Source organism: Carettochelys insculpta, chromosome 3, assembly GCF_033958435.1.
Source record: "Carettochelys insculpta isolate YL-2023 chromosome 3, ASM3395843v1, whole genome shotgun sequence".
Lineage (NCBI taxonomy): Eukaryota > Metazoa > Chordata > Testudines > Carettochelyidae > Carettochelys > Carettochelys insculpta.
The window spans coordinates 50,505,979-50,533,281 of record NC_134139.1 but is presented as its reverse complement, the minus strand read 5'-3'; the positions used below and the strand labels follow the sequence as shown (position 1 = coordinate 50,533,281).

At 47.3% G+C, this 27,303-nt stretch overlaps 2 protein-coding genes across 4 annotated transcripts in view; one reads left to right on the top strand and one right to left on the bottom strand.

Annotated features, from left to right (window-relative positions):
* The window catches only part of RBKS (ribokinase), a 105,767-nt gene extending 91,099 nt beyond the window's left edge, over positions 1-14,668 (top strand). For all 3 annotated transcript variants that reach the window (XM_074989812.1, XM_074989813.1, XM_074989815.1), the window contains one exon: positions 14,118-14,668. In XM_074989812.1, the coding sequence (XP_074845913.1) occupies positions 14,118-14,291 (174 nt within the window). In that variant the 3' untranslated portion in view covers positions 14,292-14,668. The remainder of the gene's footprint in view (positions 1-14,117) is intronic.
* A 791-nt stretch (positions 14,669-15,459) lies between these two features.
* Positions 15,460-26,303, bottom strand: MRPL33 (mitochondrial ribosomal protein L33). The gene is made up of 4 exons (XM_074989811.1): positions 26,189-26,303; positions 24,907-24,925; positions 21,122-21,228; positions 15,460-17,213 (listed from the first exon to the last, which is right to left on the bottom strand). The coding sequence occupies exons 1-4, from the start codon at positions 26,208-26,210 to the stop codon at positions 17,164-17,166; spliced, it is 198 nt and encodes a 65-aa protein (XP_074845912.1). The 5' UTR covers positions 26,211-26,303; the 3' UTR covers positions 15,460-17,163.
* Positions 26,304-27,303: the final 1,000 nt, after the last annotated feature.

The following is a 27,303-nucleotide window of genomic DNA, read 5'->3' as shown; positions in this document are numbered from 1 at the left end:
TAGATACATAATTCAAATTTTGTATGTCCTGTCCTTCTCACAGTCTATGCTGAAGCAGATTTCTTTCGGGTAAAAGTTGTTAGGGAGGAAAAGCTAATTGCAGGTTAAACTAAAAACCTACCCAATGATGTGTTCTAAAGTGAAATATTCCCCACCAAAATATCCTATGCCCACTCTCTCAGGACTGGAACCAAATTCATGGTGAGTTTGAGCTGAAAGGAGAATTTCGTGAGCTCAGCAGGATAAATCTGTGTCCTCAGAGCTGAGTTAAGATTCAGTGGTTCAGCATATTCACAGCACTGAGTAACAGAGACATTTATCACCTCTCATTAATCCTACTTTTTGCTGAAGAGAGCTCTTATGACCATAAACACTCTGAGGACTCCTTTTGGTGTGTCAGCAAATAAAGGACTCCTTGCGTATTGACACCTCCTTAGCTTTCAGAAGCTGTTGTATACCAAAGATTAAATAACTTGTAAAGTGTCTAACCACTTCTCTTTGGCCTCTTTTTTCCTGAGGTGGGTGACCTTTCAGAATATTGCTGTGTACTAGAATGGAGCTTTTCTCTGTAGTTGATGAATGTTTGCTGGTTTTATCATTTTGGGCTGAGACAACATCACCGCCACACAAAAGCCTGGGGTTGCTTTTCTTGCCTACTAAGAGGTGAGGCAGGAACTCTTCAGATCTAATTCCAACTGATATCCTGCTGGATCCCTGAGCAATTCACTTAGGCCTAATTTTTTAGGTGTTCAATGAGAGCGTGCAGCTCAATTTTTGGGTTCCTAATTTGGGCCATATTTTCAGAAGTGCTAAGAAACCACAACTGTTGTTGAAATCACTAGACGCAGTAGATTCTCAATGTCTATGAAAATCAGGTCAGTAGTATCTTAAACTGGACACTCAAAAGTAGTGGAGACTTCCAGAAATTTAGATCTTAACTTTTGTGTCTGTTTCCCACCCAGTGAAAAGGGGACAATAATTTACCTACCTCCTAGGCAGCTGATGTGTAAGGGCTTTGAAAATATAAAGTGCTATGTAAGAATCAAGTATTCTTACAACTCAGAGCTCTTAGGTACTTTGAAAGTGCTTTTTAGATTTAGGTATTAAAGAAAAAAATGCCTGAGGTTGTGACTGTTGTGTATATTAAATTATTTCCCAACATCCACCACAAACCAGATAACTCTGCAAAGGAATTCAGGTTTCTATTAGGCTGGTCTTTGATCTTCTTGGGATTGGTGAATAACTTTGTCTCTAAACATGTTTCAAGAAGGAAAGAAATGATGTACACAGTAGACCTTGTGTTAAGACACTCATCTCTCAGGAATGCAGGGGTTAATGGTCAGAGCCAGTTAATCACTGTTAATGAACCTTCAGGAAATCTGTCAGGAAGTGGGTACACATTCCTGAATGTTGATGCCACGTATTGTGTGGTGTGTTCTGTTTTTGATATTGCCCAACCGATGATCTGCAGTGAACAAATACCTGAGCAGCCGAACTGTTCGTCAGAGACACACAGACCCAAATTATGTGCTGTCTTTCTTCGGAAAAACGTAATTTGAAATAGGAGGACTTACGTCACATGGCAGCTGATAAGAAAGCATGAAGAATGTGAGTAGCCCAATGAGCTGAACAGCCCAGCATGGACCAAAGTCTATGGTCTTATCCAACTGCCATTCGGAGCAAGTGCTTCCCTTTTTGCCAGTCTTTCAGGGACCATGCACAAACACCATGTAAGAAAGGCAGGAACTACTCCTTCCTGATCCCTCTGGGGAACAGTTATCTGAAAAGTAGACAGGAAGAAGGTCTGGCCATTACTCTGCACTCTTCTGCTAACCCATGGCATATGGGAGGAGGCTGGCATAAGCTGCGCATTCTGAATGAACACAAAGCAGCCACCAGAAACTGTCCCTGAGGCGCAGTGAAAGAGAGACACAAAAGTGCTTAGGGGCCTAACTCCCACAGATTTCAGTATGGTGCCTAAATGCCATTGTGACTGCAACCCAATCTTTCTGGTGCATCTCCTTGGCCCATGTGGCTTTGCTGTGGCCTGTAGTATAAAAGACCCAATTCCAGCTCTAAGATGGGGCACCTTAGGGCTGACATTCAGAATTTGTGTTAAGTTTAAATGACAAAATTTCCCAGTTCTGGTGAGTGACATTTTGATGTTCCATAAACTACTTAGCTATGTCTACACTGGGATGCTACATCGACATAGATTATTTCAATGTAGCGAAATCGAAATAAGCTATTTCGACGAATAGCGTCCATACATCCTCCAGGGCTGGTGCCGTCGATGTTCAGCATCGATGTTGGACAGCACTACATCAAAGTAGGCACTGCAGGGGAGCGTCTACACACCAAAGCGGCGCAAATCAAAATAAGGGTGCCAGGAACAGCTGCAGATAGGGTCACAGGATGGACTAGCACTTCCAGGGCAACAGCAAGCCGCTCCCTTAAAGGGCCCCTCCCAGACACACTCAGCCTGCACAGCACGCGGTCTGCAGAGCCACAGGCACGCACACCCTGTGAAGCACTATGGACTAGCAGCAGCAGCCAGAGGCCCACACACCTGCCCCTGGAGGAGCAGTGGCTGCCCTGCTCAGTGCCATGCAGGAGGCAGCTGACCATCTTTTATTTGAGGAAGATGAGCTGTCCTCGGGGGATGAGGAAGCAGCCCCAGACCTTGCTGCCCTCCCAGCGCCCCCCCCGCCCCCCGCCGGCTGCACACGCCACTGGCTGTGGAGATACCCCACGAGGACGGACTGGTGGGAGCGGCTGGTGCTCGGCGAGTGGGACAACGACCGCTGGCTCCGGAACTTCCGAATGAGCCGGCAGACATTCCTGGAGCTCTGCCAGTGGCTCACCCCTGCCTTACGGCACCAGGACACCCCCATGCGACGTGCAATCACTGTAGAGAAATGGGTCGGCATCGCTGTCTGGGAGCTGGCCACTCCAGGCAGCTACCGATCTGTAGGGCAGCAGTTCGGCGTGGGCAAGACCACCGTCGGGGCTGTCCTCATGGAGGTAAGAGGACCGGGGGGAGGGGAGGCCAGGGGGAAGCCCTGCAGGGGAGGGCCAGACACACCCTGCACACCCCTCACCGGTGCTCTGTCATGTCCTTCCCCTGCAGGTCGTCCACGCAATCAATGCCCTGCTCCTCCACAGGCTCATGCGGCTTGGGGACCCAGATGCTGCCATCGTGGGGTTTGCCAGCCTGGGCTTCCCAAATTGCTTTGGGGCTCTGGATGGGACCTGTATCCCCATCTGTGCCCCAGAGCACAGCGGAGGACGCTTCCTCAATAGGAAAGGATACCATTCCGTGGTGCTCCCGGCCTTGCTGGACAGCCAGGGCCGCCTCTTGGACATTTATGTTGGCTGGCCTGGCAGCACCCACGACGCCCAGGTCTTCAGAAATTCGGGCCTGTGCCACCGGCTGGAGGTGGGGACCTGCATCCCCCAGTGGGAGATCCCTGTGGGGGACACCACCATGCCCCTCTGCCTCGTCACAGATGCGGCGTACCCTCTCCGGCCCTGGCTCATGCACCCTTACACAGGCCATGTCACAGCCAGCCAGGAGCGGTTCAACACGCACTTGAACCATGCGCGCCAGGTGGTCGAGCGCACTTTCGGCTGCCTCAAAGGGCGCTGGAGGTGTCTCCTCACCCGCCTGGATGCAGGCCTCACCAACATCCCCCAGGTTGTGGGCGCATGCAGCGCACTCCACAACCTGGTGGAGAGCAAGGGAGAGGCCTTCTTCCAGGGCTGGGCGGTGGAGGCTGCCAGGGCCGACGTCCAGCCACCCACTGCACCCGGTCGCCCCTGAAGGGATCGGGGTCGGGGAGGCCCTGCGGGCCCATTTTGACCAGGCTGTGGGGTGAACGCTGGCAGGGCCAGCTGCGGGTGAGCCACCCACTGCACCCCCCCATCCTCCACAACACTCCCTGCCCCCACGCCCACACCACAGAGAACCCAAGAGCACCCCCCCCCCCACACTTCTGTGCATTAAATGGAATTTTTTTTAAACAAAACTGTGCAACCTGTATTAATTATTAACAGAAGAAGGCGGGTACTATGTACATGGGGGCGCAGGTACAAAACGGGTAGAACAAAAACTGTTTGCAAAGATGGGGGGAATATGTCCAAAGGAGGGGGCCGGAGGGGACCTTGGGGGCAACATCCTCGGCCACGCACCCCCTATTGTCCTGCACCTGGTGTTGGGGGGATGCAACCCACGTCTCGGTCAGAGGCCTGGTCGAGGCTGCGTGGGGGCCAGGAGAACCGGCAGATAGAGACAGGCGGAGTCCGGAGGCCCATGGTCCCCCTTGGTGGCAGGCCCCAGGATGGCTGATGGTGGAGGGACGGCGGGTGGAGCAGCAGGCGGGGCCAAGTGCCGCGCGATGGCATCGAAGGTGCACATGAAGGCCCCCCAAGCCTCCTGGTGCCAGGCCAGCGCTCGCTCCTGGAGATGGAGCCGCCGCTCCTCCACCTGCAGGCACTGCTCAGACACCTCCAGCTGACGCCGGAGGGTGGCGAGCAGCTGGGGGTGCGTGGACACCTGCAGATGGCTCCGCCGCTGTCGGGCTCATCCTGGGGCTGGTCCGTGCTCTGCCGAGGGGCTGGCCTGGTGGGATGGCCCCGGTGGGCTCTCCGGGACCACTGATGCCGCACCGGTGCTCTCCGGGTCCTCCGATGGTGCAGCTGCAGAACAGAGGGGGAAGAAGAGTGGAGACAGCCGTTAGTCTGGGCCCTGACCTGTGGCTCTTTTCCCCCTAGCCCTCTGCTGCTGGTTCCCCATCCCCCTCCCCCGGTGATGCTGATGGTGATGCTGATGGGTGTCCAAACCCCACCCCCGGGGGACCCTAGGTTCCGCTCCCCACATCCCCAGGGATGGGGCATCGCGCTGTCCTGCTGGGGGGCAGGGGCTGATGGACTCTTCTGAGGGACATGCCACTGCTGTCCTTGGGGCCTTGGTCATCTGGGTGTGTGGAGGGCCCTGGTCATGTCTCTTGTCCCTGCCCCTTAACCCCGGGGGTGTGCACCAGGGGGGTACATACCTGACGGTCTGCTCCCACAGTCGGGGGACACCCATTGGGCGGACGCCCGGCTGGAGTTGCGGGAGGGGAAGTCGATTTGGAGCCCCCTGTCGCTGGAGGCCTCCTCCTCCTCCTCTGGTGTCCCAGGGGTGGGCTCCTGGGGGGGCCCCTGGGGTGCAGGGCTGGCCTCCAGGGCGGACTCTGTCTCCGGGGCTTGCTGGAGTTTGTCACCCAATGTGTCAAGGGTAGCCGGGGGGGAGGAGGTGTGCTGGGGGCCCAGTATGGCCCTGAGCTCCCTGTAAAAGGGGCAAGCGGCGGGGGCGGCCCCAGATCGGCTGGCCGTGTCCCGGGCCCGGGCGTAACCCTGCCACAGCTCCTTTACCTTACTCCTGACATGGTCAGGAGTGCAGGCAGGGTGACCCCGGGCAGCCAGGCCCTCAGCCAGCCGAGCAAACGCATCTGCGTTCCGCCTCTTGCTCCCCATTACCTGGAGCACCTCCTCCTCGCCCCAGAGCCCCAGCAGATCCCGGATCTCGGCCTCCGTCCAGGAGGGGCCCCGCTGCCTCTTCCCCCGCTGGCTGGCAGGCTGGGAGCCCTGGGTCCCCTTGGGGGGGGTGCCCTGTGGGCGCTTGGGGGGGGCTGGCTGGCTGCCATGGGGTGCAGGGTGGTGGGTTGGGGCTGCTGAGGGACATGTAGGCTGTGCACGTGGCTGTGCTGCTGCCTGCATGAGCTCTCAGCTTCCTGCACAGCAAATAAGGGGGCAGGGAGCTTTAAGGGGCTGCTGCATGCGGCGACCACAGAGCTCAGGGGCTGGAGAGAGCGTCTCTCAACCCCTCAGCTGATGGCCGCCACAGAGGACCCCGCTATTTCGATGTTGCAGGACGCGGATCGTCTACATATGCCCTACTTCGACGTTCAACGTCAAAGTAGGGCGCTATTCCCATCTGCTGATGAGGATAGTGACTTCGACGTCTCGCCGCCTTATGTTGATTTCAACTTCGAAATAGCACTCGGCATGTGTAGACGCGGCTGGCGCTATTTTGAAGTTGGCACGGCTACTTCGAAATAGCCGGCTAGTGTAGACGCGGCTCTTGTTTTGTTTCAAACAAATGTTTGTAGAAACCCCATGGACCGTTTTGACACAATAGAAGTAACCCCTCAAAATGACATTAGCACAAAGTCACCCTGCCACTTTCAAATACTTACACATCAAAAGTTCAGAACTAAAGGCCTGTGCCAAGCATTGTTGACTTCTCTGGAACTCATGGTGGGCCCACAGAACCACCTGTGAGTCTTCTCTGTAGGACTGGGGCCCTTAGACTCGTTCTGAGGTAGCAGGCGCACTTGTCCTTGCTGAGCTTTAACCCTGGACTCATTTCCAGAGGAGAAACACCCCAGTTCTTAGCTAGCTGAGTGCCCACGGAGCTCTGCGTAATGAATGGGTGAAAGACCCCTTTCCCATGCTCAGTTTGATAAATGAGAGCGGGAGGCTAAATCAGTGAGATTTCCAAATACATTCCTGTCACACTGAAGAGAAGCACAAACTGTTTCAGCACAAAGGGGTTGAAAATAAGCCCCTAAATTCTGCCTCTTATGCTGAATAGGACCTTGCTTTGTGAGCACACCTACTAAAGTCACTGAAACCACACAGGAGGTAAGGTCCTCCTCACGGCACCAGTTGCTAATTTGGGCCCTAATAGTAGAAATGCTTCTTTCACCATATCCATAGTGGACCCTCACTAACTTTGCACCTGTCCAGATAGCCTGTAATTTGCACAAAAATTCCATAGCCTTTTCTCCTTCCCAAGAACAGACAGAGCCACAACATTGCTGTGGTATGTCTCAGTACTAAGGGCTAGAGCGTGACTTGTGCTAACTGCTGTGCAGTGGCGTAAGAAAGAGCAAGAGCCTTTGCTTTGTCATGTGGGTTTAGACAACAAAGAAGGGCCTGAGCACTCCGTATCCCGCCAACAGAGGTTGTGGATGGGGACCTTGGCTCTGCCCTCCACATGTTGATTAACAGAACTGAGCTGGCATGAGGGGATAACAACTCACTTCTTGTATGACTAACTAGCACAGGGGTCAGCAACCCCCAGCACGAGTGCCAAGAGTGGCATATGAGCCGATTTTCATCGGCATGTGAGGCGGGAACTCAGCCCCACCTTTGACTCCTCCATGCACCTGGGGGCTTGCTCAAAGCCAGGCCGCCTGTGGATTAACAAAAGACCAGCTAATGCTACCAACCACCACCTCAGCGGTAAAGCTCTGCATCTTCATTTATTTATTAATGAAGCTGTTGTAAGCAGGACTATTAGAGACTTTTTAAAGTATCAGCACTCCGACCGTACAAAGAGGTCAAAAGGTCAAATTTTGGCACTCTACCTAGGAAATTTTACTGACCGCTGAACTTGCACATTATTACCATTGTAAGGATGGTGAGGAAGCTGAGCCTCTCTGAGACTGTGATTACACTTAATGGCAGCATGTTGTGAATACAGTACATGCAGCGTGCCCCACTACCAAGGGTCTAAAGCAATGTGGACAATGAGGTTTTACAGATGTGCCTGGACTCAGTGTGTACCCTGTGCAGCTCTCTATTCACCCTAGCAGTGCATCCCACATCTACACAGTGATTTTAGTAATGTGAGGTCCCCCTGTCTGATGCTTTCCTCGCCACAGCAAGAGACTGGCGGGGGGGAAGGCTCTGTGAGTAGGGACTGCCATGCATACCTCTGTACTGCAGCATGGATGCAGCCTGTGTTGCAATGCATAGTGTTATGCACATCCTACATGTCACGACCAGAGTACTAAGGCCCAATTTCTCAGTTAGATCCATTTTATGAGGCACTTTTTTCTATGGACTCTTCTGTTAGGTGTCTTGGGATACATCTAGATGACACAGAAGATCCATCTGGTCAGAGCTGATCTTCCAGAGTTCAATTTTGCACACCTGATAGAGATGCATGAAATCAAACTATCTGGGATCGGCAGTTGATGCCTATACTCCTCGATGTCACAAGGAGTAAGGGCAGTCAATGGAGTGAGGACAGACAGATAGGTCGATTGCAGATAAGTCAATTTTAGCTACACACTTGCCATAGCTAGAACCGTGTATCTGCAATTGATTTGCCTGTCTAGTAGTGTAGGCCAAGCTTTGGTTTAGTTGCTGGTTCAGAGCTATCTGGGTCTTTTTTGATTATGTGCTGCTTCTACAGGTTGAACCTCTCCAATCCAGAATTCTCTTGTTCATCAAACTCCATAATCCAGCATGAATTTAGTTAGGCAAATGACCACTTATCATGGGTGTGGCCAATTTTCCCGTGGTCATATAAACTTTTTTTACAGCCACCAGTCCTGGCTCTGTGTTCTGTGCTGTTATTTAGCCCTAATTTACCCCTAAATACCTTCTAAGGGCCTAGAAAGCAGTGGGTCTTGGTAATGTGCTAGAAAATATTGACCTCCTATCTTCCAGCAAACAGTCATCTGGCAAGCGGTCATCTGGCACCAGTCAGGTCCCGAGGGTGCTGGACAAGAAAAGTTCAACCTGTACTTGTAGTGCTTCCTTTAAGGATTTGCTAGCATGCTTTTATTGTGGTTTGAAAAGTACATGAATCGTGACTTTGGTGAAATCGCCTAAGCAGCATTTTAAAGTTTTACTGTGGCTTCATGGTGCCAAAGTCAATTTTTTTCTTTGATTCCATTACAATGACTCTTCCCTAAGAGGAAATGGCTCTCTGGAAAAAGGGGTGGAAGTGAGTATAATTGATGCAGTACTGTGAATTATACCACTGTCCTTTTGGCACAAATTTTGGTAAAACAGTAAAAATCATTTTATTGTACAAATGAAATGTATCCCCTTATTCCAGATCTGACTGCTTGAAAAGTGCTGTATTGTGGGGAACCAGCTGTGGCATAATGTAGTTTTTACTTACAAGGCACTGTCCTTAATAAAACTTCCCAAGTCTTTGTATCAAAATAGTTATACTAACTGTGACCCACCACTGATTAATCAGGGTTTCAAAAGGCTAAGGTATAAAATGAACAAACTAAGGTTTCATAGGTTTTTCCAACTCCCAGAGATATGAAATCTTGAGTGGTTTTGGGCAATAGTAACCAAAAATGCTCCTTTTATAGACACAAAAGCAAGGCAACATGGGACTGCTAGCATTGTAACAGAGACTATAGAAATAGATTACAAATGAAAACAGTTCCAAACCATGGAATTAACAGTTAATAGTTAATATGTAGTTATTTAGGAATTGCCATGCCAGTTTAGACCATTAATCCATCTAGTCTAGTATTTTATCTTCTAGTGACTAACACTGATGCTTTAAGGACAGTTTAAGAAAGCCTGAAGGTACAATGGTGAAATATGATGGCTATAGAAAAAATGTTGTGGGAATTAACTTACTATATTAATGCTTGCAAGGCACTTTGAGAGTCTTAGAAGGAGAGCACTACAGGAGTGCAAAGTATTAGTGCTATACAATAAAATCTGTTATCTAGTTTTCTTGTGAGAAGAATTGGTGGTAAAGTTATATGTATTCTGTCAGCTTCAAGGATGTCCAAGCAGTGTGTGTTGTATAGTTGGTTATAGACTCTGAACCATGTGGCTATAAATAAACTAACATTTGCTAACCATAATACTGTAGAACCTCAGAGTTACAGACGCCTCAGGAATGGCTGTTGTTTGTAAATCTGAACGAAATATTACGGTGGTTCTTCCAAAAGTTTGCAATTGAACAGGGACCTAATGCAGCACTGAAGCGTCACTGTGCAGAAAGAAAATGCAGTTTTGAACCATCGTAATTTAAAAGAAGCATGCATAGAAACTGTCTCCAAACCTCTTCAAACCTTTATTTTTTTAGTAGTTTATATTTAACACAGTACTGTGCTGTATTTGCATTTTTGGCCTCTGCTGCTGCCTATTTGTGTACTTCTGATTTCCAATGAGGTGTGTGGCTGACTGTTCAATTTGTAACTCTCATGTTTGTAATTCTGAGATTCTGCTGTATTGAATAATGTCAGTTTTATTTTAAAGCATACCATTGAGATGCAGTCCCTTTGTGCTCTGCTCTCTCTCTCCTGAGCCATCTACAGCAATCCCCTGAGATATGCATGTTCAAAATGCACGTATCTCTTGTTTACATGAGGGGTGTGGAGGGAGCAGTGCCATGGGGCAGGGTGGGGAGACCCTGCAGAGCCAGCCTCGGTGTCTCTAGCTGGGGGGCAGGACACCTGCAGCCCTGTGGCTGGAAGCTGGCTGGGCAGCACCAGCCTAGCAGAGCCAGCTGTGGAGTCCCCAGCTAGAGAGCAGAGAGATCCCTCAGCCCTACAGCCAGAGCCTTCTCCCTCCTTTCCCCGGCTGTACTCTTAGCCTGGTTCCTGGCTCCCTGCCTGTGGGAACCAGGAAGCTGACCAGCTTGGCGCCTGGCTCCCCTGTGCTGGTGGGATCCAGGAAACTGACAAGCTCCATGGCTGGTCAGTTTCCTGGTTCCCCCAAGCTGCTCAGTTTCCAGGGTCCTGCAAGCGGTGGGGAGACTGGAATCAGGCTGGAGGAGCATTTCGAGCAGATCGAGAGAAGTAGTTATTCCTCTTTATTCGGCACTGGTGAGGCCACATCTGGAATACTGTGTCCAGTTTTGGGCCCCCTAGTATAAAAAGGATGTGGATTTGCTAGAGCAGGTTCAGTGAAGAGCAACAAAAATGATTAAGGGTCTGGAGCACAAGACCTATGAGGCTAGGCTGAGGGATATGGGCTTGTTTACAGAAGAGAAGACTTAGACGTGATTTAATAGCAGCCTTCAACTTCCTGAAGGGGAGCTCTAAAGAGGAGGGTGAGAAACTGTTCTCAGTGGTGTCAGATGGCAGAACAAGGAGTAATGGTCAGAAGTTGAAGAGGGAAAGGTGTAGGTTAGATATTAGGAAAAACTTCTTCACCAGGCGGGTGGTGAAGCATTGGAATGCGTTGCCTAGAGAGGTGGTGGATTCTCCATCCCTTGAGGTTTTTAAGTCGCGGCTGGACAAGGTCCTGGCTGGGATGACTTAGGAGGAGTTGATCCTGCTTGAAGCAGGGGGCTGGACTAGATGACCTCCTGACGTCCCTTCCAGCCCTGTGATTCTATGATTCTGTGCCTGCTGGTCCCTAGCTTCCTGCCACTCTGGGAGCCAGGAAACTGCTGGTCAGTCTCCCGGCTCCTGCCAGCCCAGGGGAGCCAGGAACCAGTCAGCAGCGTGGTTCCCATTCCCCCCCAAACCCGACTTGCATGAAAATTTCAGTTGCAGGAATGCCCCCACCCCCCGGTGTAACTCGAGGGTTTACTGTATTCTGGATATAACAGGCCAAAGTTGGTAGGAAATACTTCAACCACAACGTAGTGGTGTGTTCACGGTAGTAGTGAAATGGGGAGTCCGTAGTCCAACCATTGTTTTTGTTGCAGATACGCTTTCATTGAATCAGTTCTACTACTGCTCTGCATATGACTTTTGACCAGTTATACTAATACAGCCTTACCTAGCTTCTCCACCATCCACCGAGGCAGAGTTGAGCAGCAAGCCCACAACATTTATTATGCCCCCTGCTCCACACATTCCTTTTTTGTAGCTTCTGCTTTGAAAGCATCCCACATTGAAAAATGTTTGCAGCATTTGCTCTTTGGGGCTCCTTTGTAGATTCACACTGATGAAACAGTGCCCTCTGACATGTGGAGCTGACAGAACCCGGAAACTGCATGAGTGTCCCCTAGGGATGCTAAACATCCAAGCCTATACAAGGAAATGTGTTCTCCAAGCATCTAAGTTCTGCTATGAAGAACAGTAGAAAATCTGTCTGTGTCATTCTGCAGCCCTGAAGCACAGTGGGTGCTGCAAAGACTTTGGTATGGTGAGGGTACAGTGGGCCTGTAAATCCACCTGAGGAAGGCTAGTTTTCCAGCTGCCTTCCATGCTAGAGCATATATTTGTCTTTTTTGTTCTGTAGCAAGCAGTGAAGTAATTTCAGGTGATTCTTAGGACAGCACTGTAATGGCCTCGATATCCAAGAATCCTTTCCCGTACAACTGACTAATAACATATGGTAAATATAATTATCGATGTTCCTGTATGTGAGGTAACCAGTTGACATGCTACATTACCGTAGTGATCACTTTGTGAAGAAGTATGACTTTGTGTTACCATTTACCCCTCCTTAGCACAGCAGCATTAATGAAGAGATGCAGAGTTGTTTCTGTACCATCTGCCATTGCAGTAAAACTAGAAACCAAAAGACACATCGAGAACAAAAAGTAACAGAATCTTAATCAAACAATTGCATGTTCAAATACTGTTGACTCAGGCAGAGACTTAGGAAACACTATAAATTGTAATGTTCATTAGTTTTTGATTTTACCAGATTCCAGTCCAACATTGTGCTGAACTGTAAATACTTAAAGTAAGGCAGGGAAAAGCTGCTCAAGATGCAGGATAAGCCAGGAGCTTTATTTAGAAAAACGATGCTAGACGGCAACATTCACTGCAAAGTAGCACTTTGCAGAAAAGTAGCCCACGTGTTGCTCTGGCATTAGCGTTCACCCCCCAAGGACAGTCTGTCCCCACTTACCAGTTTCTGATAACAAATGTTTCTGTTGGGGTGGTATTTTCCATGGCTAGACTCAATCCAAAGCTGACTTATTTCCCTTTGATCTAGAGCAAAACAGTTTAAGCCATAGTTTGAGAGAGGCTGGGGCGGGGGGACAAACCACATTACCCATCTCAAATTTCCACTCAGAAATTGTGCTCAGGTATCTCAAGTAGCTGAAGCCAGAAGCTTCACCCTTGCCTCACAAGTTTCACTGAGTCTTACACCTAGTCTACAGTAGAGAAAGTTTGTCACTAGAGCTATATAAGCAAACCTTTGCAGCGTAAGCAGAGTATTTATAACCTATACTAGTTCCCTGAAGTAGCTATTTTGGGAGGAAAAAAGGACTGTTTTTGGCTAGTGTAACTGCATTCTGCCTCGGGAGTTTGCTGGTATACAAAGTCATTAAAAACCCCACACCTCTAACCAATGTTGTTTATATCAGCAAAAGCCTGACAGATGAGGCCTCAGACATCAAGCCAGGTTTGGGGAAAAAAATTGTGCAATGTTGTAACTAAGTTAAAATGTTCAGTTAGCTGGTGACGTAACGTTAGTGTGGTTTAGAACAGTGTGGGGATCTGAATCTGCACAAACAAGTTGTTACAAGGCACTCAGCAAGGGAAAGTATTCCATCCCCTGCTGTTCCCAGCGAAACCAGTGATGTTTGCAAAAGCCTCCAAAGACTATTGTGGCATTCGGTTAGCAAGGACCTAATAGAGATGTGGGTGGGTCAGCACCTACTCAATTGCACTAACCTTTGCTTCCATGAGGGGATAGAGAGTGGTAAAATGAGGGGAGAGGCTACAAGAGTCTGGCTTAGGAAGGCACTCCTCCCCTACCAGCCCCCATGTGGTACCAGTTCCCTTCTGCATTCCTCCCTACGCAGCCGTGGGCCAGAATTCAGACTTTGGGATTAGAGCAAAGGAAGCGATTTATGCAGCACATGGAGCTTCAGTTATGGACATCAGTTAAAGACAGCTGGTTACTGCATCGTTCTGCAAGCAGGCATTTACAAGGCTTAATTTCTTCACCTTTGCCCCAGCCCTCCCCCCACCATTTTAACAGAAAAACAGAAGTTAAATGAGGGGGAAATGGCATTCATGCAACATTCAGGTTGAGAAATCAAAATCAGACACCCCAATGACAGGAAATTGCAAAGGTTGTTGCCAGCATGGTAACTCAGCTGCACTGCACTGACAGGATTTAGAGCCCTGTACTCTCTTTTGAAATGCCAGCTACAATAATATTATATACCTAGTGTGTCAGGTGGGCAGCGATGTTGTGTTTTGGAATTTCATAGACATTGGAGAGAGAGAAAAAAAAAATCCAATTCAGCCCCTGGCCTGCAGACATTCCTGGCCTCAGCAATCACTGTAGTATTAAGGCACTCTCATGTACATCAGGCCAATGCATCTGAACTGTATTCTTGCGTAGGAATACGCCTAACTGTGTGTTTCCTTTTATCTTAGGGTGCAGGCGATAGTTTTGTGGGAGCACTGGCTTTCTTCGTGGCTTGCTATCCCAATCTATCCATAGAAGAAGTGATCAAGAAATCAAACTTCATTGCATCAGTGAGCGTCCAAGCAGCAGGGACCCAGTCCTCGTATCCCTACAGGAAGGATCTGCCACAGGATCTTTTCTAACTCGTGCTGTCAGACACCTGCATGTAATATTGATTGTACCATGTCCCAGGCAAGGGATTTCTGATTGTGTACAAGTAAACTTTTTTTTTTGTAAGAGATTACAAGTACTCAGTGACTCAAGAAAAAGAAAGCACCAGAAGTCTTTACTCCCTTCTTGATCTCCATTAGACTCTGGTATATAGTAGAGCACTAGGGCTGCACTCTTTGGCTGTGTCTGCACTGAGCCATTGTGCTGGCAGCTTGATGTAAATAAGCAATCTCAAGAATGCCAATGGATGATCATTTGCTTATCCATGCAGCTAAATTTGCGTACTCACACAAGAGCACCCTGCTGGCAGAGACTGCTGCCGGCAGCAAACAAGTGGTGTAGAGGTGGTTCTGCCAGCAGAAACCCCCTTTGTCAGCAGCCCCTTATGCCTGAAAAAACTCAGGTATCAGGGGCTGCCAACAAAAGGGATTTTGCCAACAGAACCACCTCTCCACTGCTTGTTTTCTGCCAGCAGGGTGACAGTGTAAATATGCAAATTAGCTGCTTGATATGCAAATGAGTGAATATTTGCATTTCAAGACTGCTCATTTACGTCAAGCTGCCAGCACCGTGACTCAGTGTAGACACAGCCTTTTTGGCCAGTGAAATACTGCGGACCTGGCCCTTGTTCTACATGGTGCATGACCAGCATTACTCTAAGGGAAGTGTAAAACTTCATAGTTGATTCCTTCAAAATTTCATTCCACAAACTAAAGAAACATTCACAATATGAGTAGGAACAACTGACGTTCCTGAACTCTAAAATGAAGTAGCCTTCGTGACTTAGCTGTGCTCTCCCCTAAGTAAGATTCTCCTTGATTTTGCTGAAGTTTCAGATCGGACAGCTAGGGACATAGCTATTGAAATATGAACTAGAGTGAGCTTTGAGCTTTCAACCAAATTCCTGTTGTCTTTGCCCTCTGCGGCAAGTGCCTGAGCCCAAAGTGTGACTCACTGATGGTCTAGAGACTACTTACACCAGCATCGGAGGGGTAGCCATGTTAGTCTGGATCTGTAACAGCAATGAAGGGTTCTGTGGCACCTTATAGACTAACAGAAAAAGTTTTGAGCATGAGCTTTCGTGAGCACAGACTCACTTAGTGAGTCTGTGCTCACAAAAGCTCATGCTCAAAACTTTTCTGTTAGTCTATAAGGTGCCACGGGACCCTTCGTTGCTGTTACACCAGCATATGAACTTCTATGTTTTCCACATCCACTTAGATCACAATGAAGCACTGCATGCTGGGCCCTGAACCATCTGCTGGTTATGTTTTTCTATTGCACGATGGCCGCTGAAGGCTCCATACTGTGTCCGTTAGGTGAGTTTCTGGCCAAGCTGCTGATAAAGCCGTGGGGTGAGCTAGAATGGTGCAAAGTTAATGAGGATCCACTATGGATATGCTGTAAGAAGCATTTCCACTCTTAGGGCCCAAGTTAGCGACTGGTGCAGTGAGAAGGACCTCACCTCTTGTGTGGTTTCGGTGACTTAGTAGGTATGCTCACAGAGCAAGGTCCTATTCAGTGTAAGGGTGGCAGAATTTAGGGGCTTATTTTCAATCCCTTTGTGCTGAAACAGTTTGTGCTTCTCTTCAGTGTGACAGGAATGTGTTTGGAAATCTCACTGATTTAGCCTCCCGCTCTCATTTATCAGACTTAGCAGGGGAGAGGGGTCTTTCACCCATTCATTACGCAGAGCTCCCTGGGCACTCAGCTAGCTAAGAATTGGGGTATTTCTCCTCTGGAAATGAATCCAGGTTTAAAGCTCAGCAAGGGCAAGTGCACCTGCTACCTCAGAACAAGTCTAAGGGCCCCAGTCCTACAGAGAGGACTCACAGGAGGTTCTGTGTGCCCACCATGAGCTCCAGAGAAGTCAACAACGCTTGGCACAGACCTTTAGTTCTGAACTTTTGATGTCGCAGTATTTGAAAGTGGTGGGGTGACTCTGCTAATGTCGTTTTGAGGGGTTACTTCGATTGTGCCAAGACGGTCCACAGGGTTTCTACAAACATTTGTTTGAAACAAAACAAGTAGTTCATGGAACATCAAAATGTCACTCACCAGAACTGGGAAGTTTTGTCACTTAAAACTTAACACAAATTCTGAATGTCAGCCCTAATTTGCCCCATCTTAGAGCTGGACTTGGGTCTTTTATACCACAGGCCACAGCAAAGCCACACGGGCCCAGGAGATGCACCAGAGAGATTGGGTACAGTCACAACAGCATTTAGGCACCATACTGAAATCTGTGGGAGTTAGGCACCTGAGCACCTTTTGTGTCTCTCTTCCTCTGAGCCTCAGGGACAGTTTCTGGTGGCTGCTCTTTGTTCATTCAGAACACACAGCTTATGCCAGCCTCCTCCCATATGCCACGAGTTAGCAGAAGAGTGCTGAGTAATGGCCAGACCTTCTTCCTGTCTACTCTTCAGATAACTGTTCCCCAGAGAGATCAGGAAGAATGGTTCTTGCAACCTTTCTATTGAAGTCCTCTGGTAGACATGTCAGGTTTTTTTTTTATTTTCATGTGAAACAATCGTCAGTTTATTTGATATTTACTGCCAGTTTCACAATGGAAAACACAGACAATGGGATCTGCTATTTTAATTTTTTATTGAGGATTGTAAAAATAACTCAAAGGATAAATAAATGTTGATGCGATTATCTATGTCCAGACACTTAAGAATTTCTCTCTACATTGTTCTCATTTACAATAGCCTTCAAATCACAGGAGGCATTGATCGAGTCTATTTCCTCTCTTCTTAGTACATGCCACAGGATTTCACAGCATACTCCTCCACTTCTAACAGTTCAGCTCATGTGCAAACAAGTCCATTTACCAGGCATTGTTCAGATGGAACGTAATTTTTTCTTCTCTGTGAAGAGAACACGCTTGTTCACTGTGGAGAGAAAAGCATCTTGGTAGGAAAGCTGAAGTGTTAGGATTTACAAGAAAAAAAAAAAAACAACACACATTCATCTCCTGCTGACCTCAATGCTTACACAAATACTGAATGAATGAATGAATACTCGTACTATACCATTGCTGGACAACAAGCTTTTAAAGGACTTTACCACTGCATTCATGTTACAACATGTTAGAATTTAGTACACAGGTGTCTGTTTTACCCCATGAAGGACAAGCATCAGGATTTAAATGACTGCAAATGAAACCTTTTCGCTCGAGCTGCTTGCCATGTCTATTCTGTGTCAAACTCTACTCTGCATAAGGGCAAAGAAAGCTTTTTATGGCTTTTACACTTGTCTTATTTTCAGCTGAGTCCAGACAGCAACGGGAGACGACAATGGAATCTAATCTTCCTTGCATACCAACACAATCCTTCTTCGAGGACCAGCTGTAGAATCTTTATTACAAGTGATGAGTGAACTACAAACTGAGTTGGGCAGTAAGTTCTCAACCAAAAGTTAGGAAAAGCATTTTATTCCTAACTTGCACACAAGTGATATGCCAGCTACTGTAAGAATGAGCCTGGAGAGTTACAATGCCATTTGTGCAGCACCTTGCAGCCTGAAATTGATTTTAGTAACTTAATACTGAAAACGACATAGGCGTGATATTGTACCTCGCAGAGATCATGGACTGGAGTAGTTTTCCCAACACATCATAGCCTATTTGTGACTAAAGCCTTCAGGGATGAAGAACCTACAGGCTGCAGCTTGCCTGGATACAGCCCACAAAGCTTGCCTCCCACCCTGCAGGGGCACAAACCAGCGCTGGCACTCCAGCCACCTGGGGAGTGCCATGGCTGAAGTGCCAGCTATGAACAGCTTGTGCCCTTGCAGGGAAATGAGATGAGCCCAGAGCCTCAGGCCCAGTCCAGGCAAGCTGTGGCTGGATCTATGGGCTCTTCTAGGCAGGGGCAAATCCCCTCTATGAGCTACACAGAAGCGCTCCATGCAGGCATCACCCCCTGTCGTTCCCATTGGCTGAACTGTGGCCAATGGCAGAGGCAGGGGTTGGTGCAGTCAGGGGACTCGTCCTTACAACATGCAGCCATGTGGAACCATGTGCACACGCCCTCTTCCCCTGGAGTAGCAGCAGTAAGAACCTTCCCCCTCCACACCAGCCCATTCTGCACCCTATCTCCTACCCAGACCTCCTCACTCTAGCCCACTCCTGCCTTCCCACACGCATCCTGATCCTGCACCCTACCTCCCACCTAGACCCCATTTCTGCATCCTATGTCTCATCCACCCAGCCGCCACACCCTTACTCTGAGCCCACTCCTGCAACCCACCTCCTGTCCAAAACCCCCATCCCACTTCCCACACCCTACTTCCTGCCCAGACCCCACAACCCTGCTCCCTGGCAGCCTCTCACATGCACTGAACCCCTCTCCTTTGGTCCCCAAAAAGGATCCCACCCTTGCTTTACATTCATGCACTGCACCCATCTGGGACTTTACCAACCTATAAAAGGGTCCCTGTGTGCAGTGCCTGCTGTTTACAAAATAAGTACACACACGCAAGGAAGTGCAAGTGCATACAGGCAGAAAGCAGCAGTACCGTGTGGGACATAAACAAGTGTTCAGATTCAAAATTTACCTAGCTTTCACACATGCCTCGGTGTCTCACTTTCCCTCTGGTACAGACTACAGGAATTTTTTCCCTCCAACGAGCCATTCCAAGCTATGGCTTGTGCCAGGCTGTTCTGCCACCAAATTCCTGCAAGGCTAGCACCACTCTGTAGGAGGCTGCACACACACGGGGTAGTGTTACTAGTGGGGGGTTGTGGAATGTTCTGAACCAATAAAGTTAATGCAAAATTAATACACTCGTTTTCCAGCCCAGGAAATGAATCCCACCACTGCCTGATCCAAGGTTTTCCTCTGAACATGAAATTCAGAGAATTCTGCCAACATGAATATTTTGAGCAGATTTTGATTAAATCAGCTTGTATCTCCAAAAGCCTCTCTCCACAGGCATGAAACTCCTGCCTTCTTGTGTCAACAGAGAATATCAGTGTTAATATATCCCCTGGGACGATCAGCCAAATTGTTAGTGCATATTCTGAGCAATGTGATTTTTTTTAAAAATTACGCCCTAGTTAAATATCAGCTAACCAGGTATTCTGCAGGAGGTAACGGATTGGTACTGATTTACCTCTCCCTCTCCCATGCTATTTCAAAAAAGCTAAGTTAAGTTAGAATGTTCCCAGCATAGCCTTTTCTAGTTATAACCTGGTGCCTTCTCAAGAAACTCAGACTCTAAGGCTACATGTACACTAGACGTACAAGTTGACCGCAGATACACAGCTTTAGCTTCGTCAATTGCATAGCTAAAAACTGATGTATTACACTCAGCTAACTTGTCTGTCTTAATAGGTAGGTCGATGGGAGAGTTTCTCCCTTCAATCTTCCTTGCTTCTCGTGAGGAGCACAGGGTCAACTGCGACCCCTAAAAGCTCAATTTTGTGTGCGTGAAATCAAACCCCAGAAGGTCACCCATGAGTGGGTCAATCTCCCGCAGTAGTGCGGATGTAATGCAAGTCATCTTTTAAATTCCTATTTCAAAAATTAACTCTTGGCAAGTCCCACTGACACCCATGACTCACAACAAATCAAGTTTTTTAAATGGTGAGTTCTGTGAGGGCCAGCAGAACACAGCAGAAGAGCAGAACAACTTTTCTCCAAGCACTTGGGAACCTACATTTGTTTATACACTAGCAGATCTACCTGATGTTTGGATCCTTAGTTTTTTGGGTTTTTTTTTTTGGTGGGGGGGTTAAAAGGCAAACGTACATGCTTTATTTAAATAACTGTATTTTTTCCAAAAAGAGTTATTTTTATGAAGTTAATTTTTAGTTCAGATTTCATAATAAAGGACTTGTTAAAATTTGTCCATTTAATTTTTTGTTTGTAATTTTTTAAAATGGGTATTCCATCAAGTATTTTTTCTTCAACTCTACAAAATATAATGACTAGTAAAAGTTTAACAAAAATGGAGCTATCACCACTTTGGTTTCCAATAACATTTTCTTCTAGTTTTCAAACCATAAGCATTGATTTAGCTGTGGCAAAACAGAGCACTGTTCCAAATTTCTCTGTTTTCTCCCTTTCCTTTAATGTTTATTGAGAAACAATCCTACTCCAACTTCATCCTATTCTTCTGGCTCATCTTGGTTCAGTCTCTTTCATCATTTACTCATGTCTGTTTTTTCTGTTTTGAGAACTGTACTTGATTTGGTGATTTTGCCTCTTTTCTGCTTCTCATAAAACCATACAAACTCATTCTAGACACATACCATTTTCCAAACCCTTACCCTGCTTTAAAGGTACGATACGAAGAAGTTGTATTCTAAATATGGTGATCCTAGCTCTTACTGTTTAGGAGGCATTCTTGATGAAGACGAAAAACTGACAAACTCTCTACAATGTATAGTAGATTAGAAACTTTTTTTAAATAAATTTCCACTAGAAGCTGTGATGAGAGTTTACTGCTTGACTGGTTTAAAAAAGTGTCCCAAGAGAACTTTTCTGCAGCTGCACAGCTCACTGCTGCTTCTTCCAAGAAAGCCCGGTCTAGTAAACTGAACATGAAAGTAGAATGCACAACTTCTAATCTCAGATCATGCCATTGAGTTGCTGTGAGGTCTTGGACAAGCCACTACCTCCTTGTCTCAGTGCAACAGTGTGTAAAATGGGGTTGCTATTACCTCATCCCCCACTAGGGCATTTTAAGGAATAGGCAGTAGTTTCAGCATGTGAAATGCTAAACATTACTCAGCTTCTACCGAATACATTCAGCTGAAGACAGACAGCATCTACTTTCTTTCTCATATTCTTACCAATGGGATCATACTTCAGCAAAACCAATTTATCTTGTAGTCGGGGTCTCTTGATGTTGTAGCAGAACCCTGTCCCTGCTTCACTCACCAGCCTCACAAGGATGAACCTAAAATGACAAGGGTCAACTTTATGGCCAACAGCAGATGTATACAGCAGTCATCAACACTGGTTTTAGTAAGCATCTCCACTGCAGAAGTTCCACTTAACTATGCACGCCAAAGGGAACTGAGACATTTAATGTCATCATTTTGCCCATTATAGACAATTTAGTGTCAATAAACTACTACATTTAGCTGACCTGTTAACCGGGTTTGATTATATAAAGGATGATGTGCTGATACTCAGTAATACTAACCAATAAGAATGTACAAATGCTGTAGTTCAGGTGACAAAGTTTTGGGAGCAGACCTTGGTTTTTCTCCCTAGGCCACCTGGTACATCATACAAGACAAATATAAGAGCCAGTGAAAGCAACTTGAAGTATTCCAACTAAAGCTGCATGGAAATCTTTTTCTAAGCAGTTTTTGGTTGGAAAAAAGAGTTTTTCAACACAACCAATTTTTTAAGTGAAATCACACTAATAAAATTGCCTACAAAAAATTCAAAACATTCAGTAGCAAGTTACTGCAACTCAATTCCAAAAATTTCATTTTGAAAAAATTGAAGTTTCATTTAAAAACTAATTTTTCATTTTGCAATTTATTTTGTGCTTTTCTGACCTATTAGTTTGATATTATTTCATGATGTCTATAGTATTAGTGCATAAGATGACATGCTGTATTTTGACAACCTGTGCCATATTACATGCTACTTCTGTTGACATGGTCCAAATCAGAACAAAGACATTTCAAAACATCAATTGTTCCTGTGAAACAAATTCCAAATTTTGATCAGCTCTAATTAGAACTTCCTACTAGTAAGTCCACAAACAACAAGCAACTCAGCCTTGAAAGGGCAATGGAAGGAGCACAAGCAGAAATTCTACTCATCCGAAAGAGGGGAGCAGTTGAAGGAGCCAAAGAGGAAAAGCGGTGGCACTTGGAAAGAGGTGACATCTACGGGCCAAGTGTTGGGAGGTCTGAAAACCACAACAAAAATGATACTTTCTGAGAGACAGAGTTCATAGCTGGACTGTACATTTCAGCATCAGCCTCAGGTAACTTGATATTGCATGGAAAATAGACCATGGCTAAGAGAAGTGGATTCCACGCTGGAATAAGATAAAAAAAGATTAGATCCACACACAGCTGTGGCTTCTTTTTAGAATGCAAATGGACGATGACCATATTTAAAAGCACCCAGGTTATATCCAATCAATAGCTCAGAATACAGAACCCAACTGTTTCTCCACTAGCACTGGGATCTAAAGCAATACAGCTGGAGTGACGGGGGATACAGAAAGGGGAACAGAGCTCTTACAGCCTAGTGCACTCCTCCTTGGTATGCCACAGGAGCAGGTCAAGAGGTGGCAAGATGGGTGAGATGGTAACTCTCCACAGCATCATGCCCTCTCACCCCCAGATGATGCTCACCCAGTGGAGGAGTTGTGGCAGTAGCCATGGTACCAAAGACTGAAAAGGAAATGGGATATAATGTGAAGGCAACCGAGACTCCCTGCAAGTCCATGAGCACTGCCAGCTGTGTGGTACTTTCCAGGATCTCAGGACATCCAGAGATTAGGGAAGGACGATTAAGTACTTGACCATTTTCTCCAGTGGTGATCTCTCCTTCTCCATCGTAACAAAATGGCCTGAATGAAGCACCGCCAACAGAAACCTTACTCAATTTCTGCTCACCCATGCTATTTCACTCCCAACAGCTTATTTGTATCGCTTTGCCTGGTCTGATTTAAAGTCACTTTACATGAAAAAGTTGTTTTTAAAAGTAAGGTAACCACTAGACTTCGCTAAACTAAAAGACCCACCCCAGAGAGCGACTCAGTTTCCCTTCAACTCTTGTACTGCCCCACTGCAGGCGTCACGCATACCACCTGTAACCATGTAGGGGAATCCTTTCCCCATAACTCTGCCACTTCCTCAAATGCCTTTTGTTCAGTTTCCTCTTTCAACTCAGTGCTATCAATATAACCAGAGTTTGAAATTCCCATTTGGTATGTGTCTGAAAACAGGTCCTTTATGAGTAAGACATTTGGTTACGAAAATTTCCAGCTTAACGGGTCAACCCAAGCCAGATGGCCTAGTGAGGTGTAGGCAGAACAAGAAGGGAGGAAATCTGGAAGAGAGACCCAAAAAGGGAAAGCACAGGAGACAAAGGAGGATCAATAAAATGATGGCAAAATGAAGGAAAGAGAACAAAAAAAGAAGCAGTTGGTTGGAAAATAAATGTTATTCCTCAATGAGTTCATTGGTGGGAGGGGATAAAGGGAGAACATAATTACTATGAAGGCTGGTGTCAAACTGAGACCCCTTCTTTTGGGCATGTATTTTAAAACTGCACTTTGAATGTCAAGCCTTGACAATTCAGCAGAAACACGACAACGGGAGAAACACTTCAAACCCAGTGGGAAGATTGGCACCAGCTTCTTTGGGGCTAATTTTTAAATACTCAACATGAAGCTTGCCAGGAGGTTCTCTTTACAGAGCTTTGCAATACAGACTACTACAAACTGATGCAGAAATGCACCTTCTGAGAACCAGGAGAAATGACAGGGAGGATTTAATGATAAGCTCAGTCATTCTTGAGCAGCTCTCTATCACACTGGCCTCCCAGATTTGTGTAGCTAATTTCCCGACAAATATACTTTTGGCCATAATTATTCATGCCTCCAGCCCAGGGATCTGGATCTATCTTTCTCCACAGCCCAGTAACACCATTTTTGAGAAGCCCAAGACCAGACCAGTGTGCCCTGAACATAGTCTTTTATACACTCCCAGCCCAGAGGAAGAGCGTGTTAAGAGTCTTCCGAGCTATAACAGTTGTTTTAGTAACTGAAAAGTGATGAAATCCACCTTAAAGCTTGTTCAGCAAAACAGAAAAGGATCATTACACACAACAGTTATGGAAGCGCAGGAAACCACTCCATAGATTAGCGGGAAAGTCATGATGACAAAAACACCACACCATTTGCCTGGATCCCACAGGGATCCAAACTGTTGACATATGCATCCAGATTGATCCATCCTGATTAGTGAGGTATGCGACGATGAGGATCCCTCAATGTTTCTCTCTAATCACACTGTTAAGGGAGGAGGACTGTCATGGCCTTACCTCCTGGCTCCCCACCACAAACTGTACACTGGGGATGAACTCAACTCCCTCAGGGGTCAAGACCATCTGCATGGCGGCCTTATGCTTCTGCACTGTCTCACCCAGAGTTGTGGAGCTCTTCTGCTACAACTGCTTTCAGAAACCCCTTTACAATTAGGCCACCAGGCACAAAGACAATTCTACATGAAAGGCAGCACAGCCTCAGGGCTCCAGAATGTACTTAAGTAATTTTGCCATCTTGCCAGATCCTGTTGCCATCCATTAGGGCTCAATTGCTTCCAATGCTACCTCCACATGGAATCTAATACTGGGGAATGGTTTTGGGTGTGTGCATGTGTTGCAGATGTGTTCCCCCCCCCCCGACACACACACACACACCGAGTGTGGAGGAGAGCTCTAGATGCAGAGGAGGTGCAGTCTGGCTCCTAAGTTGAAGGACCACAAATACATCATGTACCTGATCCTGGGAGGAACCCCATAATTGTGTGTCATTGTCGGATGCAACTGTAGGAAGGTTATCATTTGCAAAAGCAAAAATAAGTAAAATGACACTTACTTTGATTTGCTCTTAGCTACTGTTTTTGGATCACAATGATGACAGGAAGAAAAACAAAGAAAGTTACATTACCATCTTGGGTTTTTTAAATATCAACATATAAAAACTGTAATTTTGCACAAAGGCTGCTTAAAAATCATTTGTTCAGTGCCCTAGTCCTGTGGGCACTGGCCAGCTTGTACCTTCTAGGCAATGCTACAACATAATAGCAAAATTTACTCTACTATCTGTCTACACAATCAAAACTATTGTTTAAGCCCCACATAGTTCCAAGTATTCCTCAGAATACTACATCACCCAACAGGAGGAGGGGAGGGCAAGCTCAGTGGCTTGAGCCTTGGCCTACTAAACGTAGGCTTGTGAGCTGAATCCTTGAGGGGGCCATCTAGTGATCTGGAGCAAATAGATTTAAAAAAAAAAGCCAGGACTGGTGATAGGTCTTTCTGTGAATGAGGAGACTGGACTTGATGATCTCTTAAGGTCCCTTCCAGTTCTATAAAATTTAACTGATCTGAAAAAGTGGGTATGTCCCACACAAGATCATCACCAAATAAGTCAGTCGGTCTTTAAAGTGGTCATTTCTGCTGCTTTGTTTTGCTGGAGTACAGACTAACACAGGTACCTCTCTGTTACTATTCTATGAAATAGGTACATCTCCGATTCAGAAGCATTCAAAATACTGCTAGGACCAGTTCCCTGCTGCCTATAGCACTTCCACAAGCTTTCTATTTCCCACCCCATAAAAACTCAAACTTTTGATTCACACCTAAGGCCCTTCTCAGCTCTGCCTTCCTCATGAAGCACCAGCCTGAGCGCCTCTGGAACAGGTGGGCACTGCGCTAGGTGCCCCCTGGACAGCTCCTCTCTACCTGGGGTCTACGTGCTCGGCCGCCTTGACTGGAAGGGGTGTGAGGGGGCTGGGGCTGCAGGGGACAGGGCAGCGCAGCCCACCCCCCGCCGCGACCAAACTCTTAGGGAGCCCCTCGCAGCCCAGGGAAGGGGGAGGGGCGCTCGCCAGCCGATCTCAGACAGATGCACTGGGGCAGCACAGAGCATCACGCCCCACTGGGGCTGACTCAGGGCATGTGGTTCCGGGCGCGCTGACCGACGGGAGATGTAGTCCGAGGCGGCGCCCGTCGGCAGATGTAGCACGTCGGGGAAAAGCAAAGGTTCAGCCTAAGCCCAGCCGCGTCCTTAACCCCCTTAGTCCTTAACAACGATCTCCTCCCGCCGCCCGAGCCCAGCGGTAGCTGCGCACGCCCGGATCCCCTTCTCCACTCACAGGTGGCCGCTGTCAGGAACATGGCGCCTAATCTGCCGTGAGACCCCCCCCGCCCACTCGGCTCCTCCGACCGACTACCGTCCCGCGAGGCCCCCCCTTGCAACCACTTCCGGGGGCGCGGCCACAACAGCTTCCGGGGCGCTGCGGAGCGACCCGACCAGGGCGGTGCTGGGGACATAAAAGGCTTGCCCCGCCCCTCATCTCGCTCTCTTAGTGCGCGCGCAGCCGGGGAGTCTTGTTCTCCGCGCATGTGTGTGCAGGGAGGGGCACCCTAGGCCTTCCCTAGCAGCTGGTTGTGCTCGGCGCTGTACAGACCCAAGGAAGGCATTGGCCAGCCAGGAGTGGAGAGTCAGCTCTCCTGACAGGGGCCTCCTTGCCTGGGGAAGGGGGCAATGCAGCATGGTAGGGCTGGGCTGGCCAGAGAAGTCGTGTACGAGGGGGTGGCACTGCATGTTTGTGTAATCGATTTTTTTAGGGTAGCACTGCTGTAAACAGACCATTTTGACTGAAATAACAAATCTCATGTCTGAAAAGAAGTACCAAGCTTCCTATGGTACTTTATGCTGTAGAATATAGGTGTAAGCCAAAATGCTATGCAGAGTTAAATTGTGATTTTCAAAGGAGCTGTTAAGTGAGAGGGTGTTGTGACCCAGAGCCTTTTAGGCCCTGTTGAAAAATCCTGTCTAGATCATAAATAACACAGAAGTAGTTGCAGAGTGAAATTTACAGGCATAGGCAAGGAAGATGTAGAATAGCTTCACAGGACATTTGAAATTGAGTTGATGAGGTGATGGTTCACAGAACAGCTTGGAATTTCATAGACTGGGCTCATGGCATCTGCTGCCAGTGGACAAAACAATACACCCAAAGGGGGTGTCACTTACTGCACTTCTGGTTTTTTTCCAAAACTATTTGAGAAGATAAGAAAACCTATGAAGACTTCTGCATAATTAAGGAATGTTATAACTCAAGGGACTAAGAGATGTGACATGGTGCTACTAGTCTGAATCTGTTCTGGATTTCGAGTGACTTAACAGCTGTTACGGCAAGATGGCACTGTAGGTGCCTGTGTGATGTGATTCACAGTGATCTCACTGCAGTTCTTGGGGAACAGA

Coding starts and splice junctions, on each gene's coding strand:
- MRPL33 (XM_074989811.1), bottom strand. CDS start 26,210: ATGTTCCTGACAGCGGCCACCT. Junction 17,214..21,121: donor GCTGAAGTATGATCCCATTG/GTAAGAATATGA, acceptor TTCTCTCCACAG/TGAACAAGCGTGTTCTCTTC.